At 37.1% G+C, this 18,450-nt stretch overlaps 1 protein-coding gene across 1 annotated transcript in view; it reads right to left on the bottom strand.

The window, feature by feature from the left end:
* Positions 1 to 18,450, bottom strand: part of IL1RAPL2 (interleukin 1 receptor accessory protein like 2) — a 579,350-nt gene that overhangs the window by 8,254 nt on the left and 552,646 nt on the right. Inside the window, exons 9-10 of the mRNA XM_052663419.1 lie at positions 10,991 to 11,134; positions 4,955 to 5,125 (exon numbers count right to left, since the gene is read on the bottom strand). Coding sequence (XP_052519379.1) covers positions 4,955 to 5,125; positions 10,991 to 11,134 — 315 coding nt within the window. The remainder of the gene's footprint in view (positions 1 to 4,954; positions 5,126 to 10,990; positions 11,135 to 18,450) is intronic.

Genomic DNA, 18,450 nt, shown 5'->3' on the forward strand with positions numbered 1-18,450 from the left:
TGAGAAAACATAAGGAAGATTCTGGTCACAGGCTCAAGAATGGAAAGGTAGGTCACTGCCAGGAAAATAATGTCCAGATCTAAAGACTTCTAGTTTTAGCATTTAGGAAAAATATTTGTGCCAGATCTTCCCATCTGTGATGGTTCATGACAGCCAAGGGACACTTCCCTAGTAGGGCATGCAAGGAGGGTACAATTACATACACCTCACCTTGGAAAGTGACATCTTTACATTCAAGCTTCCTGAGAACTCATGGTCACGTGTGTGGGAGGTGGGGAGGAGCGAGGGAGGGGGAGGGGGAGTACACATTCATGTACTTTTGAAACCATATGCATTGGAGAGATTTGTGTGTTGATGAGGTTGACTTGAAATAGCATGAGGGTGGTGAAAAAGAAACTGAAGATACATCAAAAATGAAGGTGTTAAACATGAATGGGTTTGTGTAAAAAAATTCATTAGTTTGATTCATAGAAAATTATTGTTGTAGATCAAGAATGATATTATGAAGTCTGCTTTTATAATCCTCAAAGGCCTCAGTGCTGGTTTTTAGAGGAAGGAGCAGTCTTGGGGCAACATGTTTTAAATGAGATGTGAGGGACAAACACAGCTTATAATATTGTAACTAGTGCCCCCCCACAGGAATGTGGCTATATTTATATAGCATAACCTGTTAGATCTGTACCAATGGCTGTGACTACAGACCATAGAAGCTTCTTTAATAACACATATACACTAAGTCCAAAATGTTCTACTCTGTCATTCATGTGTAAATCAAGTATATTATTCATATACTTCATTGACTTCCTGAACGCGTGCTAAAAATGCCAAGGAAAAACTCGTTAATCGTGACATGGTGACTGCTCAGCCAGCTCTGAAATGTTGATGGAAAGGAAAAATTGTCAAAGGGCCTTTTTAAGAACTTCTGCAGGTTACACTCGCAAATCGGAATTCAGAGAACATGAATTTTCTCATTCAGGAAGGAAGGATTAAAATCAAACACCCTCCAGTGGTTGCATCTGAAAACTGCATAGTTGTCCCTTACTTGTAAAAGCAGCCTTCCTATGTACCACTGAGTACCCAGGATCCAACCCCCTGCTTAGTTTAATTGTTGTATCATCTCAAAAAATTAAAATGATCTTCTATGGACTATAAAATCTCTCTTCATCCTAATAACATCATCTTGGGTATTTTTATATTACGTTCTTTAAATGCCAGGATAAATAAGGCAACAATCTCCTATTATCCTTTATGTTGTGTATTACAGTCCTCAGTTAAAATCTTGTACTTTCATGCTAGGAAGTATGACTTGTATAAGCCTCACATCCCATGGTCAAGGAGGACATTCAGGCCTGTGTGTGATACACCAAAACAACTAATCAATTTCGCCAGTCAACTAGCTGACTCATTGAGGTATAAACTATTCTACCACCTGTTTGGCTAAATTAACACAGCATGTTGATTCCATTGACCTGTCAAGTTATCAAAATAAACTGAGAGAATGAAGAAAACACAATTTGCAGATGCATCTCTCTTGCTCTCATGATCTCACTCTGGGTCTCATGGGTCTCAGTCGGACCCATGCACACTAGGTGCTGCTTTATATAATAAGCAAGCGTCCTCTATTGAGTCTCAGGTAAAGTGGTTCACCTGTGTTCCAAGTTGTCCCTATTTCTTTTCCTGATGTGCACAGTGTTGAAGTATTGCTTTCTGGGTCAGAAGAAACATAATCAAAGTTGACATGTTCAGACATGAAGGGTGACATTTTTAAGTCACTTAGTGGGGTTGATAAAGACTGTCTATTGTGGCGCCAACAAATTTGTCATACAATGAGGCAGAAATTGAACCCACACTGAACCCTACTGCAGGTGACTCGGCATAGAATATAAATTCCACTTTGGTAATGCTATTATCTGAGTACAATTTAGGACACTATCTAAACATTGATGTTGCAGAATTTTGATAGTTAACGAGATGCTCCTGGCAAAAAATGCAAAAAATACATAGTAATCTAATGAATTAAACAAAAAATACTAAAGGGATATTTTTGAGATTTCACTAATGATAAACCTCAACCTTTTATAGATATTCTTTCTAATATCTGAAAAAAAAATACACATTAGGACTGAGACTATTCCTGTGAATTACATTTTCTTTCCACAGAAAGCTCCTTTTTAGCTTTCTTATTCACTTGTTTAAAAGGCCTTTCAAGATACTGTCATGAAAATATTAAAACTTTTATTTATTTCATTTCCTCTTGTCTTATACCAACACTATTAAAAAATCAGCAAGCATCTATTTAGCATCTACTGAGCTCAGGTATTCTGTTAGATTATAACAGGGGTATATAGATGAATGAGAGACAGTCCTTGCCCTCATGGAGCTTATGATCTCTCTGAGAAGACAAGACATACATACGTAGAAAGCTACATATAAAAATAATACAAAATATCACAGGAATACAAAATTTATAGTCAAGCAAGTGATTATACCCCATGTACTCTAGAGTTAGAGAAATCATTATGGAGTTTTCACAGAGGCAGTGATACGGAGAGGATAAATAGGATTTGTAAAGGTATAGAAGACTAACATGAACAAAAGCATTGCAAGGACATACAATGTACTTGAAAGGCATAGTTTGGCTAGAGTATGGGAATGGGTAAGGGAAATGGCAGGAGAAAAATTTAGGAGATAAATCTGAGCTGGCACTAGACTGTAGAAGTGTTTAGCTAAGGGTTAGTAGATTTAATCCTGTAAGAAATGGTGAAGTATATAAGATTGTTGAATAGGGGAGAGACATGATGAAGGAGGTATACATATTAGTGGGACTAGATGGATGAGAGGAAAAATAGGGAAGGCAAGGAGTAATAGGCATTGAGGAATGAGTTGATTAGGGCCTATACTAGAATGGTGGAAGTCATCATGGAAAAGATACAAATGGACACTGGATTTGGGAGAGAGATACCAAAGAATCAAAAATAACTCTGAGGTATCAGCATGTTCCTTGGGGCTCAATCAATGCAGAACTGGCATTTCAAGTCATGACAATGAAGGAAATTACAGAAAGGAAAGAGGTGAGGACTAAGGCAAGAAATCTGAGGAAGTCTTACATTTGTTGAAAGTAGTGTACCTGTAAATATTGTCTGGTTTCTTCCTATGAATGTGTAAGTGTGCACACTCACGTGCAAACCCAAACATATATAGAAATATATGCACGCTGAGAAAAAGTGATGAACAACCAAAACTCAGTTGTTTCAATTTGTTTCTTGCCAGTTAGTGATCATGGTGGACTTCTGATCACTGGAATTAACATTACTGAGGAATAAATAATGATCTAGAGGAGAGAGAACCAAATAGATCTAGGTTCTAATTTCATCTCTACCATTTGCCAGCTGACTGATACTGGACTTCTTTCAGGTCTTATTTCCTCATCTGTAAGATGAAGATAATAGTGCCTGCTCTTAAGGATGGAGTGAAACAATGTATCTAAAAATATTCCATATACAGTCAAGTACTGAAAATATAAGCTTTTTAATTTTGTTATCCCTTGCGCATAAATTACCATATTCTGATTTATGGTTACAGTTTACTTTCCTCTTCCCAGGGATGTCCATATACACATGCAAACTAATTCTAGCACTTTTAGTTCCCTGCAATGACATTTTAAGCTCTTTGAGGGTAGGGGCCATATCTTTTCTGTATTTATCTTATACTACCACGTACAATACTCTGAACAGTAAAAGGAAAAAAGTATATTTTTTACTTGAACCTGAATTTATTCTGAAAGCTCAAATATAACTTTCAATATGTAGCATAACTGAAAAGTGGCACTCAAGCCCTCCCCATAGTCTAGAACTTCTTAAAAAGAATTTAAATACACAGTGAGCTGCCATACCCCATGGCCTCATACACATTTTGAATTTTTATTTCTTTATTTTTTTAATTGGAGGATAATTGCTTTACAACATTGTGTTGGTTTCTTCCAAACGTCAACATGAATCAGCCATAGGTATCTGTATGCCCTCTCCCCTTTGACTTCCCTCCCACCTCCCACCCTATCCCACCCATCTTGGGTGTGTCCCTGCATCATACAGCAAATTTCCACTGCCTATCTGATTTTACACGTGGTCATATATATGTTTCAATGCTACTCTCTAAATTTGTCCCACTCTCTCCTTCCCCCTCTGTGTCCACAAGTCTGTCCTCTATGTCTGCATCTCCATTGCTGCCAAGCAGATAGGTTCATCAGTACCGTCTTTCTAGATTCCATGTATATGAGTTAATATATGATATTTGTTTTTCTCTTTCTGACTTACTTCACTCTGTATAATATCTACCATATTAGAACTGAGTCAAATGTATTCCTTTTAGTGGCTAAGTAATAGTCCATTGTGTATATGTACCACAGCTTCTTTTTCCATTCATCTATTGATGGACATCGAGGTTGCTTCCATGTGCTAGCTTTTGTAAATAGTGCTGCAGTGAACATTTGGGTACATGTGTCTTTCAGTTATGTTTTTTTAAGTGGATTTTTCTGTAAATCTGGAAATGAGTATCAAGTCTTAAATTCAGAGTTATTAGTGACTGATTGTAGGTATAAGTAGAAACACAATGACAGATCAGTTTTAGAACTGAAATGCATTGAAAATCTGAAATGCAAAAAAAAGATCTGACTTATACAATTTTAAAGGATCTTCACTTTTCCAAGAGCACTAAGGCAATATAATAAAATATACAATTAAATCACAATTTTAAAACCATACCTAAAATATAGGTGAGAGTGCCTTTAAAAATTTTTGGATGCTAGAAAGTCATAACACAGGCATTGGGGAAAATTTTGAATTTAATAAAATCTCCTGTAAGAAAAATCTAAATACTTGGCTCTGACATTTGAAGTCTCCATATAACTTCTTAAGTGAAACCAAACTTTTAAAATACAGAACTCAAAAGTACTTACTTCCACTTGGAATTAGGTCCCTTTCTGGGATGAATAGTTTATATCCATAGTGTTTTTCCAGCACATCTGGCAGTATTTCAAGAGCAAATTGCTCTTCTTCAGGGTTGTCACAGTCTAAAGTATCTTGGTCCACTTTTGTGTAAGAGAGATAGGCATCATATTCCTTGTTGTCTTAGATACAAAGAAAAACAAAAGGGTTGTATGTATGATTAGCAGGCTCTCTTTCGGGACTAAATATCTGTAATAATTAACAGGCTAGAATAAGCAGTATAATTAATAACCATCATTAACAATTAGAAAAAATAAGTCACATGCCATGCCGTAAGAAACCTAATACATTTCAACACAATCCAGTTATAGTCACGGGATATGAATTGAAATTGCTACGCAATGGGCAATATATAGTTTTTACAGAATAAAAGAGAATTATTTGTAACTTTTGTTGTGAATGATTAGCTCAGTGTGTTTGAATGAAGGACTACATAGACCAAGATCATGATCCTAACTCTTGCTGTGCAAGTTGGCTTGGCTCTGTTACTTGGTCACAGACTGTACCTTGTTTGCACAAATATGTGTAAGAGATCCAAAAGAGGCTGGGCCCTGGAGTGTGGAAGATCGAAATAATCTAGCCTCACTCCTGGAGACTACTAGCAACACATGCCATGCTTCCAGTTGGTTACTGTCGTCATCCTCATATACAAAATGCAGTTCATTACCCAATATTAGAGACAGCAGCTGGGTTTTATACAAGTGCATTGCCTGTTATTCTTGTTCAATCCATGGCCAACTAATTTGATACAAACTTCCAAAAGAGGCCTTTGTTGAAAAATATACATCCTTCCAATATTGCCAAATTAGGTTTTTCCTTCACCCATTTAGTCAGAGTTAACTGCTTTAAGAATGTATTTTTTCTTCCTTTGCTGTATTGGCTCAGAGCCAGTCTCCCCAAAGAGAAAATGTGTATGCACACACAGAGTTTTTCCCTGATTTTATTAATGAATACAGCCCCTCAAAGTCCCCACTGGTTTTAGAAGGGACTCACTGAAAAAGTTATAGTGGTTTATATTTTTTTTTAATTTTTTTCTTCCATTTATAGTGGTTTTAAAAATTCTTTTATTTATACGTGTTCCCCATCCTGAACCCCTGCAAAACCAATACAATATTGTAAAGTAATTAACCTCCAATTAAAATAAATAAATTTATATTAAAAAAATAAAATTCCCTTATTTATAGAAAAATTTTTAATGTGGTGAGTCTAGACTCATATGGAACTATTAGTATTTAGTAACTATTAAACCTAGTTACTTGCAAATAATTTTAAAAGACCAGAAAAAATTTCAGATTTTGTTTCTAAAGCATAGAAATATTTTCCATTAAAACAGACCTGATTAGATTATAGTTAAAACCTGACCAAAATATACCTTACAGAATGAAGCAGCCACTCATTTTCCTTATACCATTAATAATTTGGTTCTAACTGCTGAAAGAGGTATACATGATAGGCACATAAGGAGATATAAATATCCTATGGGTTCCAAGGTGGCTCAGTGGTAAAGAATTTGCCTGCCAGTGTAGAAGACTTGGGTTCAATCCCTGGATTGGGGAGATCCCCTGGAGAGGGAAATGGCAACCCACTCCAGTATTCTTGCCTGGAGAATCCTATGGACAGAGGAGCCTTGCGGGCTATGGTCCATGGAGTTGCAAAAGTGTTGGACATGATTTAGAGACCAAACAATAACAACAAATACCCTATGGTAAGAAGCACACAGGACCCCTATGACTATTGTAGTGATAACTGAGTCAGGATTATATTGTTCTAATTCTAGTAAGGTTCCAGGCTTCACTACCCCCACATGAAAGGAACTCTGGTTATTTATGTTAAGATGGTGCTTGAAGCCAGGAGGCTTCCCTTTAGCCTGTTCTCTAGCTAGAAAAGACTCGTGTGAGCCTTGGTTGGGTTACTTGATTGCTTAGGAACACACGCACATGGAGGACTGCCCCAGTAGTTGAGATCACTTGGCTTACAAATGAGGCACATTCCACTGTTATGCATAAAACACCACTTGGAAGCGAGAATGTTCACAAGCAATGCTAATGTAAGAACCTCCTGGTAATCCTAGCACCTCTGCCCCTGTTCCAATCAGGCTCAGGATGCACCTGCAGGCCCTTGACTGTCTCCAGCTATAATTACTCACCTGGGACTGAGAGTTGCCGATGATACACAGCTGGAAGAATAAAATAGGCCAAAGGACAAACAGATCCATTTCTATGAGCAGAATGTATTTCATCTTTCTTGATAGATGGTGTTGCTGCCTCAAACTCCATAATGTCAGACTAGACCCTAGTTTCCTCTGACTTTGATAACTCTAACTCACAAACCTCTCGAAATTCAACTACTTATTAATTCATTCAACAGTGTTTTTTGTTGGGCATCTACTATGAGCTAGCCATCCACTATGACTACCTGACTCTTTTACCCATCTGGCCAGAACTTCTAGACTCTTAACCCATTGCTTGTCCAGACTATGATGATTTGCACTCCAACTATGCCTAATCTCCATATTCTTGGTCCTATCCTTATTTGCTTCATCTATACACTAATATAGGTGGTGTTTTTGTTGTTTAGTTACTAAGCCATGTCCAATTCTTTGAGACCCTATGGACTGTAGCCCACCAGGCTCCTCTGTCCATGAGGTTTCCCAGGCAAGAATACTGGAGTGGATTGCTACTTCCTTCTCCCAGGGATCAAGACCTTTTTTTTTTTTTTCAGAAAAATATTGCTATATCTCAAGTCAAGTTATGACAAAGAACGTGGACGTCTTTGTGTTCACCCTCAACATGTCTGGATAACAGATTGTACATACCACTCTAGAAATACATCATTCTTGGGAAAATGGTTGCTCCTGGTTTCAGTTATGCCCCTTTAAGATGAACTAAAGGTGAAGAGCTTATGGTAAATGGCAAGAGCAGGAAGAGAGCTCTCAAAGCCACTATGTCAGATGTCCCCGAAGGCCTAGGTTGCCAGCTAGTGAGCAAGCAGTGACACAGGCCACTTTTTAAAAGCTGCACTTCAGCTCTATGTAGACAGCCAAGAAAACCTCATGAATAGCCACAGCTGTTGCTCACAAAGAGGAGCAGACAGAGAAAGCAATATCAATGATACGATACGATGCAAATAAAGCTTAACAGCAAATCCTAAAAATTGTTTTAAAACCGAATGGCCTTTCAGCAACACCACTTTGTTATGTGAGGCTAATGAGCCTTCCTCTTTATTCAATCCTGCTGACTATGCTTATCTGAGAAGCCAGAAAACACCACAATGCATTATAAAGGAGAGGGCTGGTTATTCCCAATGAAGAGAGAAGTTATGAAGGAAACCAAACTGCCTGTGGAAGAATTTTTCTTCTGTCACACTCTCCTTCCCATTTGAAAATTTCATTTTAATCCTGTTCACCATCAGCAAGTGGTCTGTGTTTACAATGCAGTTCTTCTGGGCCTCTGCTAAACATAGTACTAAATCCTTTAGCTTCTAAAGTGCAAAGACTGTGGAACTTTGTGGATTACTATGTCCCCAGTGCTTACTATACTACCACTGTGTGTATGTATAGGGTTAATCCAGATGAAGAATATATTTAATATGTAAGTAAATACATCACTCATGGTGCTTGGTACATAGTAGATACTTGGTAAGCATTTAATGACTGCATAATTCAAAGGTCAAATAAATTAGGCAAGCACTGATGAATTGAAATGAAATTAATTATATCAAAGATGTTTAAGAAGTCAAAGTAGATTTGATTTTATTAAAAATATGGCATTAAAATTTTTTTTAATTTTAATTTTTACTTTATTTTGCTTTACAATACTGTATTGGTTTTGCATACATTGACATGAATCTGCCACGGGTGTTATAATGACTTTCAGGAAATGCTACTATGGATATGAATCAAACAGAAACCATGAACAAAAGGTACATGGGTAAAACTATGGTGTGTCTTTGTGATGTCAAAATATTTAAATAAAGAAATGAGAAATTCAATAGGCTATCTAGCTGATATTTGGCATCATGAAACTGGATCTATCTAAAAGGCCTTTAATATTCATTTATTCATCCTCACTGTATACCTGCTGATGTTTTAGTATTCCATTCAACTAGTACAGCAATTGTGTGTTTAAGGTCCAAGTTCCATGTAAACTATTTTAATTTTCCTTCCAGCTGAAAACCCTTGAAGTTCCCCACCATTGCATTTTTTCCCTAAAATAATTGGTTTGGAATCAATACACTCACTTCTCTAACCAAAATGCTCTACATTACTTGTCATCTTGGGTCACTTGGGCAATACTGAAGATATGGATGCAACCTATGATATTAGCATGAATTTAATCTTACAAATATGTACTACAACTGATCAGTTAGTTTGGATTATTGGATATGGATGATGAAAGTAATTATTTCAGATGAACTTAATAAATTATATCACTTCACTTACAGAAAGTTTTAACAAATTGCTTGTAATCATGACCTAAAGCAAATGAATCACAGTAGACTCCCTTTCATGTACTTTCATATAGACAATGCATCTTTATCACTCTTAATTGCCATCCCCATCTAGCCATTCATTGGCACTTGGAAAACAGTGAAAATTTCCCCAATAGCATATTTCATCTCATTATTTTATGTGTACAGGTTAAAGAGTCAGATTTTCCAGTATTAATTATTGTATACAGAAACTGAAGGTAACTGGCTACATTTTCATACATATTGTTGGAGCCTATAATCATGGTCAGAACAGGCTCTAATTTCTCATTTTAAAGATATATCTGAATAAGGGCCTGTGATACTTTTAAATAGGTTGCTACAATCATTACAGTTCTTTGATAATAAGCATGCACATGTATTCATCAAACAGCATTTCTCTAATTTACTGCAAAAAATATAGGAGTCAATTAGAACATACTCATATCATTGCTCATATAATAGTAACAATAAGACCAATATCAAAGCTTCCTCAAAAATTTTGATGTTACCATCACCTCTCTGCCCTTCTCCTATCACTATAAAAATAAAACAAAATCATAAACTCTTCTCCTTCGAGGATCTCAAAACAAAACAAAAGCTCTAACTTTCATTATTCTAGTACAATAAAAACTAAGATTTAAATTCGGCTTTTTAAAGTAATGACTTACAATTGGACTTCTTTTTTATCTTGGCTTACCTTGGGCATTCCATACACACATTTCCCAAGGCTTATAGTAGTTTGCTGGTGAAGACTGTATGCATAAGGAGTGATATGTCATGATTTCTTATTAGTTTTCATTGGGAAGTATGGTAGTTTGTTCTCTTGAAAAATTAACTCATTTTTGAATGTTCAAAGAAATGGGCTCAGTACAATGTTTTGCTAATATCTCATTTATAAGATTTCCACAAGCCATGAATGGAAAACATAAGAAAATTATAAGCTACAGTCAGAATTTTTTTCCTTTGAAGTCACCCTTGAGAATTGTGTTACAAAATCACACAAAATATGTGGGTCCAGATGTGCTATTAGCTTTAAATCGAGCATTTCTATGGCTATTAATATGTTTCTTAAATAATTTGGGTTTTCTTGGATGCCAGGAAGAGCTAAATATGATCTGTACCCAAATTTGAATTTTCTAGAGAAAAAAATGAAATTGGTTCTTAATTTGTTTCTTAGTAAGGGAAAGGGCTTTGACAGCACTGGTTGATCTCCTGACCAACTAATATCTCCTTGTTAAACTATTTTTTAAAAATAATTTCAAGAAATAAAACGATTTTAAAGAACACCCATATATCCTTTACCCAGGTTCATCTATTGTTAGTATTTTATTACCTTTGCTCTCTTTCTTGATAGATTAAAAGCCTTTTTTTCTGCATTATTTGAGGGCAAATTGCATTAGTCATAGCCTCTTAACTTTAAATTTTTCATCATGTATCTCCTAGGAATAGGGCTATTCTCTTACATAATCACAAATTCATGCTTTTTAATTGGACTTGAACAACAAAAGATAGCTTACCATCTGCAATTTCATCACCTCCAAAATGCTGTCGGTAGAAGAGCATTAATTCAATATTGTAGCATTTGTAGATGACCACAAGCAGTACAAGGAGGAGGAAGATTGCTCCCAGGCCTCCTGCAAGCTCAATTTTGTAGATTAAATCTGGAACAAATAAAATAAACCAGAAAAGGTACTTAAATCATCAATACTGAGGAATTTCCAATATTTCTAGTGTCTAAAATGTATAGCCCATTGTGTTTTTCTTTACAAAAGATTCTTGATAAGTGCAGTAAGTAGATGTGTTCTTGATACATTTGTGTCAATCAATTTTTATCAAATTAATTCCCTTCTAAATATTTGAGAAATTTTACTGTTGAAAGTGATGTTTATCTGAAAAAGGATAGTCTCTGGCACTTTGATTAAAACACATCTATATCTCACATGTATACTTTTGCTTGAAGTGTATTTCAGGAAACTATTACAGTTGCCTTTTACTGGGTTCATATCCAATATTTTGTTGTTTCTGTGAAATTATCTTTTGGCTTAGGAAGATTACCATCTAATACTTCCTAGGCCACAGGCCCTATTCTTCTATAGGAGAACAGAATCATAAAATTATTCTCAGAATCAAATAAAATCTAATGAGCTTGCAGGATGTAACTATTTCATTTAACCTTGGTAGAACATAACCCAATAGAAGGCAGGCAGGGGAAATTAGCTTATCCATTTTTCCTACTTAATTGAATAAATGACTATAATTTATATGCAATATAATATGCCCAGTGGGGCTAAAAGAGCATAAGAAATCCAGGCTAATCACTTGGCCTATTCAGCCAACACAAGGGTACCTGATAGCAGCCTTAGGTTGTTCCAGTGGGGCACCCCTAGAACTGTAACAGTTGGAAAATTTAAATCAATACATAATGGAAGGAGACTTAACATACCCCAGGCTCAGAGAATAGTGACTTATCTGTAGCTTAATTAGTGATATTACAAAATCTAGGGTGTATCATCAAAAGAGGAGATAAGTAAGTGTAATCGCTCAGTCGTGTCTGACTCTTTGAGACCCCATGGACTGTAGCCTACCAAGCTCCTCTGTCCATGGGATTTTCCAGGCAATACTAGTGCAGTGGGTTGCCATTTCCTTCTCCATATAATGAGCTAAGTTCCCTTTAATCTAATCTCATAATAGCCAAGTGACTCTTTTATTATTAATTCAGCTTACCATATAACTACAAACTGAAAAAGGGAGTGGTATTTTGGTTTGTACATCAGTTGTTCATGAGTTTCCTTGGCATCAATCAGCCTCCCTGGATGCATCAGTTCTGGCCAAAATCAAATTGATGAGCATGACAGACTGCCATTCTTGAAGGTCTCTTGATAAGAAGATCATCAATCATCTGTATTTCCCCGAGATTGTCCTTTATCTCTATATAGGCTTATTGTTTAAGATAAATTAGGTTCAATGTAAAAATAAGAAAAAAGATAAATGTATATAATATATATTATAAGTAATGTCTATTAATGTATAGATAAAACAGTGATTTTATCTATAAAATCACTTACTTTATAAAGTGATAGATTTTTATACTCTACAGATTTTTATCTATAAAATAGTAAAAAAAAATATTTTTTTACTATTTTATAGAAAAAATACTTTACTATAAAATAAAATAGTAAGTAATGTATAGATAAAATTTTCTACTAGTCTACCATCTATTCTCTAAGTAATCTCTTAGGGCAGGAATTACTGATCCAAATTCATTAATGAAGAATCTGACTCAGCAGTTTGTTCACTTACTCAAGGTCTTATAGTTAAAAAGTAGACCTGAAAACAGATATTTTAATTTCAAATTTAAGGTTCTTTTTATTACACCACAGTTTTGTAAGCTCCATCCTGGAAACTGTCAGTGAAAAGCCTGCTCTTTGTTCCTCCATAGAACTGTTGGCAATACTTCTTAAAAACATGTGACTTGCAGTGAACTTTGGCTCCTGTCCTTTACATTTTGAGGAAAGAAGCTAAACTACAATTGCCAGGCAGAATGCTAGGGCTTAGCAGATCTCAGGCAGGTTATTGAAGGGTACTGAAGAATTCTGTAGCTATACCGAAAGAAACGAGGAGGTCCTTCAGAGCTCCTTCAGTTCAGTTCAGTTCAGTTCAGTCGCTCAGTCGTGTCCAACTCTTTGTGACCCCATGGGCCCCAGTGCGCCAGGCCTCCCTATATATCACCAACTCCTGGAGTCTACTCAAACTCATCTCCATTGAGTCGGTGATGCCATCCAACCTTCTCATCCTGTTGTCCCCTTCTTTTCCTGCCTTCAGTCGTTCCCAGCATCAGGGTCTTTTCAGATCAGTCAGATCTTCGTATCAGGTGGCCAAAGTATTGGAGTTTCGGCTTCAATATCAGTCCTTCCAATGAACACCCAGGACTGATCTCCTTTAGGATGGACTGCTTGGATCTCTGAAGGGACTCTCAAAAGTCTTCTCAAACACCACAGTTCAAAAGCATCAGTTCTTCGGTGCTCAGCTTTCTTTATAGTCCAACTCTCACATCCATACATGACTACTGGAAAAACCATAGCCTTGACTAGATGGACCTTTGTTGGCAAAGTAATGTCTCTGCTTTTTAATATGTTGTCTAGGTTGGTCATAATTTTCCTTACAAGGAGTAACTGTCTTTTAATTTCATGGCTGCAGTCATTTGATTTCATCTGCAGTGATTTTGGAGCCCAACAAAATAAAGTCAGCCACTCTCTCCACTGTTTCCCCATCTACTTGCCATGAAGTGATGGGACCAGATGCCATGATCTTTGTTTTCTGCATGTTGAGCTTTAAGCCAACTTTTTCACTCTCCTCTTTCACTTTCATCAAAAGGCTCTTTAGTTCTTCTTCACTTTCTGCCATAAGGGTGGTGTCATCTGCATAACTGAGGTTATTGATATTTCTCTCGGCAATCTTGATTCCAGCTTGTGCTTCATCCAGCCCAGCGTTTCTCATGATGTACTCTGCATAGAAGTTAAGTAAGCAGGGTGACAATATACAGCCTTAACTTACTCCTTTTCCTATTTGGAACCAGTCCTTTGTTCCATGTCCAGTTCTAACTGTTGCTTCCTGACCTGCATACAGATTTCTTAAGCGGCAGATCAGGTGGTCTGGTATTCCCATCTCTTTCAGAATTTTCCACAGTTTATTGTGATCCACATAGTCAAAGGCTTTGGCATAGTCAATAAAGCAGAAAGAGATGTTTTTCTGGAACTCTCTTGCTTTTTTGATGATCCAATGGATGTTGGCAATTTGATTTCTGGTTCCTCTGCCTTTTCTAAATCCGGCTTGAACATCTGGAATTTCATGGTTCACATATTGCTCCTTGGAGTCCAGCATATGAGAACAGGTTTTAGGTTTCATGGGGGAATAGAGAATTTGGTATTTTAAAGGAGGTGGAGTAAGGGGGGAGATGGTAGTGGCCAGAGACAGCATAGCCAGTCAGGAGAGTCACTCAGAAGAAATGTAAGAAATATGATGGTATACTTTTGAGTAGGAAGAGGGGGAGGATGGGGGAAAATAAGGCAGTGAAGCTGCTTTGAGAGACAAATATGTTAATAAGTAGAATTATGAAGGGCCTCATATACTGGAATCTATCTCTATCCTGCCTGCTGTAAGAGGTGGTCATTTGGAAAATTAAGTCACAAAACTTCAGATAAAAAACAATCCTATGTCATATTAGCTCTGCCTCCTGCCTTCCCTTTAGAAAGTGACTCCCTAGGAACCACTACTAGCCTCTGTGTGGGTGATAAGGCAAGCTTGCTTATGAGACCTCTGTGGGGCTGCAATATCATAATCTTCACTTGTTTTCTCAGCATGTTACATCAATTATGCATTTTTAATAGCTAGTGTTAAATTGAAAGGGCAACATGATTTTCTTTGGTTTACTCTGAAAACTGAATTCTCTTTGATCTTAGATTATTGATTGTCTTGATTCAACATGTTTTTCCTGTTGCAAAATGTTCATTTAATGTTGTAATTTTTTATGAACTCTGTCTCTCTCCCTCAGTGTCTCTCTGGTCAGAAAGCTTTGAACTGTTTTCAAAGTCACTTAATGGGATTTTGTCCAGCAATTTCTGTGTTATTTACAGAGTAGAGTTGCTATTAGGTAGATAGAAAACTTTGACAGCAGAAGCAATTTGTGCTCCCAAGTAGTAGATACCTTTTTCAGCAGTGAACTTATGGAAGAAAGCTGTGGTGTGAAAAGTACCTTTGTGGTTTTGGGGTCCATTTTATAAAAATATCTTTGAAAGATATTATCTAATGATGGCTGTTTCCATTGAAAACTGTGGATCTAGATCCTGAGATTCAGCCAGTATTCTTTGATTCAGCCCAGGCAGTCACATTAAAAGGGAAACATGTATCCTATTATCAGAGGTCAGAATTGTCATCAACCACGTGACACCTGGCTTTTCTATTGTCTTCTGTTTTCAACTGCCACTTTCCATCTCAGCAGGATCCTTCCAGAGATGTTTCCCTGACTGAGAAGGTGAAAGTCATTTTATTTGGACTGTGTCATGTATACACTTCACAAGGATAGAGATAGCCAGAACAGGAAATATTTATGTGACTGTAACTTTTTCTAGGCACCCAAAGTACAAGTGTAGTTCTTTGTAACCTTGTTAGTTTGAACCCAACCAGTTCTTCACTTTGAATGTGAAGATCAGACAACATAAGATGGGACTAACAGCAGTTGAAGTCAAGGGGCTGGAAATGTTCTGAGCTTGCTCATAATTTGGGAAGCAGGTTAGGCGATCCCACGTGAGGGTTTCCTATACAGGTTGGGGATTCAGGGTAAGGCAGTAGCGCTAGGAATGAAGAGAAAGAGAGATTCGTTGATACGTGTCTGTGGTAAAGGGAGCATACGCAGAGAAAATAGAATCATCAGAATTTCCCTAGCACTAACTTCAGAATCTTGGCTACTCAAAACACTTAGAATGAATTTCTTACTACAATGTTCCTTGTACTTACTGGCAAACAGTTTGTCAGAGAGTGAGGAAGTGGTAGGTTAGTAAATGCAGGTAGAAGATGCCTACATAGGTAAGGGGCATCTTGCTTTGAGAAAGGCTCACTGTTAACTGCGTATATTAGACATGAGTTGTCACTTTACAAAAGGCCTTTTCCCTTTGTGAAAGGATTCATGAAATGTTTCTTCTCTATAATGACCACTTAGGGCATTTTAGATATTTGATTATATCATCAGGAAGTTACTTTTCTATAAAAGGGGCCATACTCATATTCCACATGGAAAGCGTGGCTACTAATGCCAGGCTATGTTGTGATAAAGCCTGAAAGCTTCAACTTTAAAGGAAATAACTGAAATTTTGCAAGATGAATTAGAGTTCAGTCTGATTTGATATGCTGGATCAGGACCGCAGGGCTTCTTGTTCTTTTCTGAACCTCTACCATACTATTGAGAGCTCCCAAGTAAAATGGAATGAGGGAAGATGAACTGCATCTTTTTGTGAAGCACAGTGAAAAAATTCAACTGCTACCTAAAGCAGGGAGTACAGCTGGTATACCATGGGCCAGGAAAAAAAAAGGGTTTTTTGGTCTGTATGTTTCCCCAAAAGTCAATACTAATACTTAAAAATCAAAATATTGTATATTCAGTCTTTCAACTTCACTTGAAAACTTTGAAGCTCTCATATCCTTAGTTACACTTTTCAGCAAGCACGACAATAATCTTCTATGAAAGAGTAATGAGTGCCCTTTAAAGCACAGCATGTTTTCTGTAACCTGTGTTTAATACCCAGCCTTCCTTTTCTTTTAATTGCCATATCTACTTGGCTATTGAGGTCTTTGTGTTTTTATCCCCCAATCTGGAAATTTAATGTTTTGAAAAGAGAAATGCATTCAGATAACCCAGATTAGATACCAGTCAAGACCAGATCTCATGGAAATCCTCTCTTTACCAGTCCTTATTATCCATCCTCCACCTAACTGCTTTAGTCATCTAGGAGGACCATTTTCACCCAACAAATGCCTTTGAGCACTTAGTATATTCTACGTGCTTGGGATACAGCAATAAGTAAGGCAGGGAAAAGTCCCTGTTTTTATGAAGTTTACATTCTAATGTGTGTATCAGGTGTCAGGGGAGACAAGTAGAAAACAAATATGGAATATGATATCAGATAGTAGTAAATAAAGTAAACAGAAATAGAGCCAAGTGAGAGGGAAAAGAATGTGATGGGTAGTCCATCAATGGATGAATAGATCTAGAAAATTTGGCATATGTACACAATGGAATAGGCTTCCCCAAGTGGCTCAGATACTACAGAATTCACCTGCAATGCGGGAGACCTGTGTTTGCTCTCTGGGTTGGGAAGATCCCCTGGAGGAGGACATGGCAACCCATTCCAGTATTCTTGCCTGGAGAATCCCCATGGACAGAGGAGCCTGGTGGGCTATAGTTCTTGGGGTCACAAAGAGTCGGACACGACCGAGTGCCTAAGCACAGCACACAACAGAATATTATTCAGCCTTAATAAAGAAAGGAGATTCTTGTCATTTGCTACAACATGGATGAACCTGGAGTGCATTATGGTAAGTGAAATAAGGCAGACAGAGAAAGCTAAATATAGTGTATGATATCACTTATATGTGGGATTTTTTTTAAGTTGAAGTCATAGAAACAGAAAAGAGAAAAGTGATTGTCAGGGGATGGAGGGTCAGGGAGAAAATAGGGTGAGATTAGTAAAAGGGCACAGATTTCAAGTAGGTGAATATGGTTGGAGGAGCCAAGCTATAAAATGGTGACAATAGTGGGTAACACTGGATTGTATCATTGAAATTTGCCAGGAAGGTAGAAATTGAATGTTCTCACACACACAGAAATAAAAGGTAGATGTGTGAGGTGATTGTTAATTAACTCAATGAGGGGGGAGTCATTTCACAACGTACAAATCATCATGTTGTACACTTAAAATATCTTACAATTTTGTTTGTCAGTTTTATATGATGGCTCAGATGGTAAAGAACCTGCCTGCAATGCAAGAGACCTGGGTTTGATCCCAGGGTCGGGAAGATCACCTGGAAAAGGAATGGCTACCCACTCCAGCATTCTTGCCTGGATAATTCCATGGACAGAGGAGCTTGGTGGGCTACAGTACATGGGGTCACAAAGAGTCAGACATGACTGAGTGACTAACACTTTCACTTTTTTTTTAACTCAATAAGGCTAAAAGAATGTTTTAAAGAAAGAGATTGGGTAGTACTATCTTATACAGAGTGACCAGGGAAAGGCCTATTGAATAGGTAGTATTTAAACAGAGACCTGTAAGAAAAGAGCGAGTGAGTCATAGGAACTGCTGGGGAAAGAGTGTTCCAGGCAGACGAAGTAGCAAGTACAAAGATCAGGAACCAGGACCATGCTTGGTGAGCATGAGAAATAAAAAGGAGGCTAGTGTATGCAAAGTTTAAGGCAGATTGTGGT

Source organism: Budorcas taxicolor, chromosome X, assembly GCF_023091745.1.
Source record: "Budorcas taxicolor isolate Tak-1 chromosome X, Takin1.1, whole genome shotgun sequence".
NCBI classification, from domain to species: Eukaryota; Metazoa; Chordata; class Mammalia; order Artiodactyla; family Bovidae; genus Budorcas; species Budorcas taxicolor.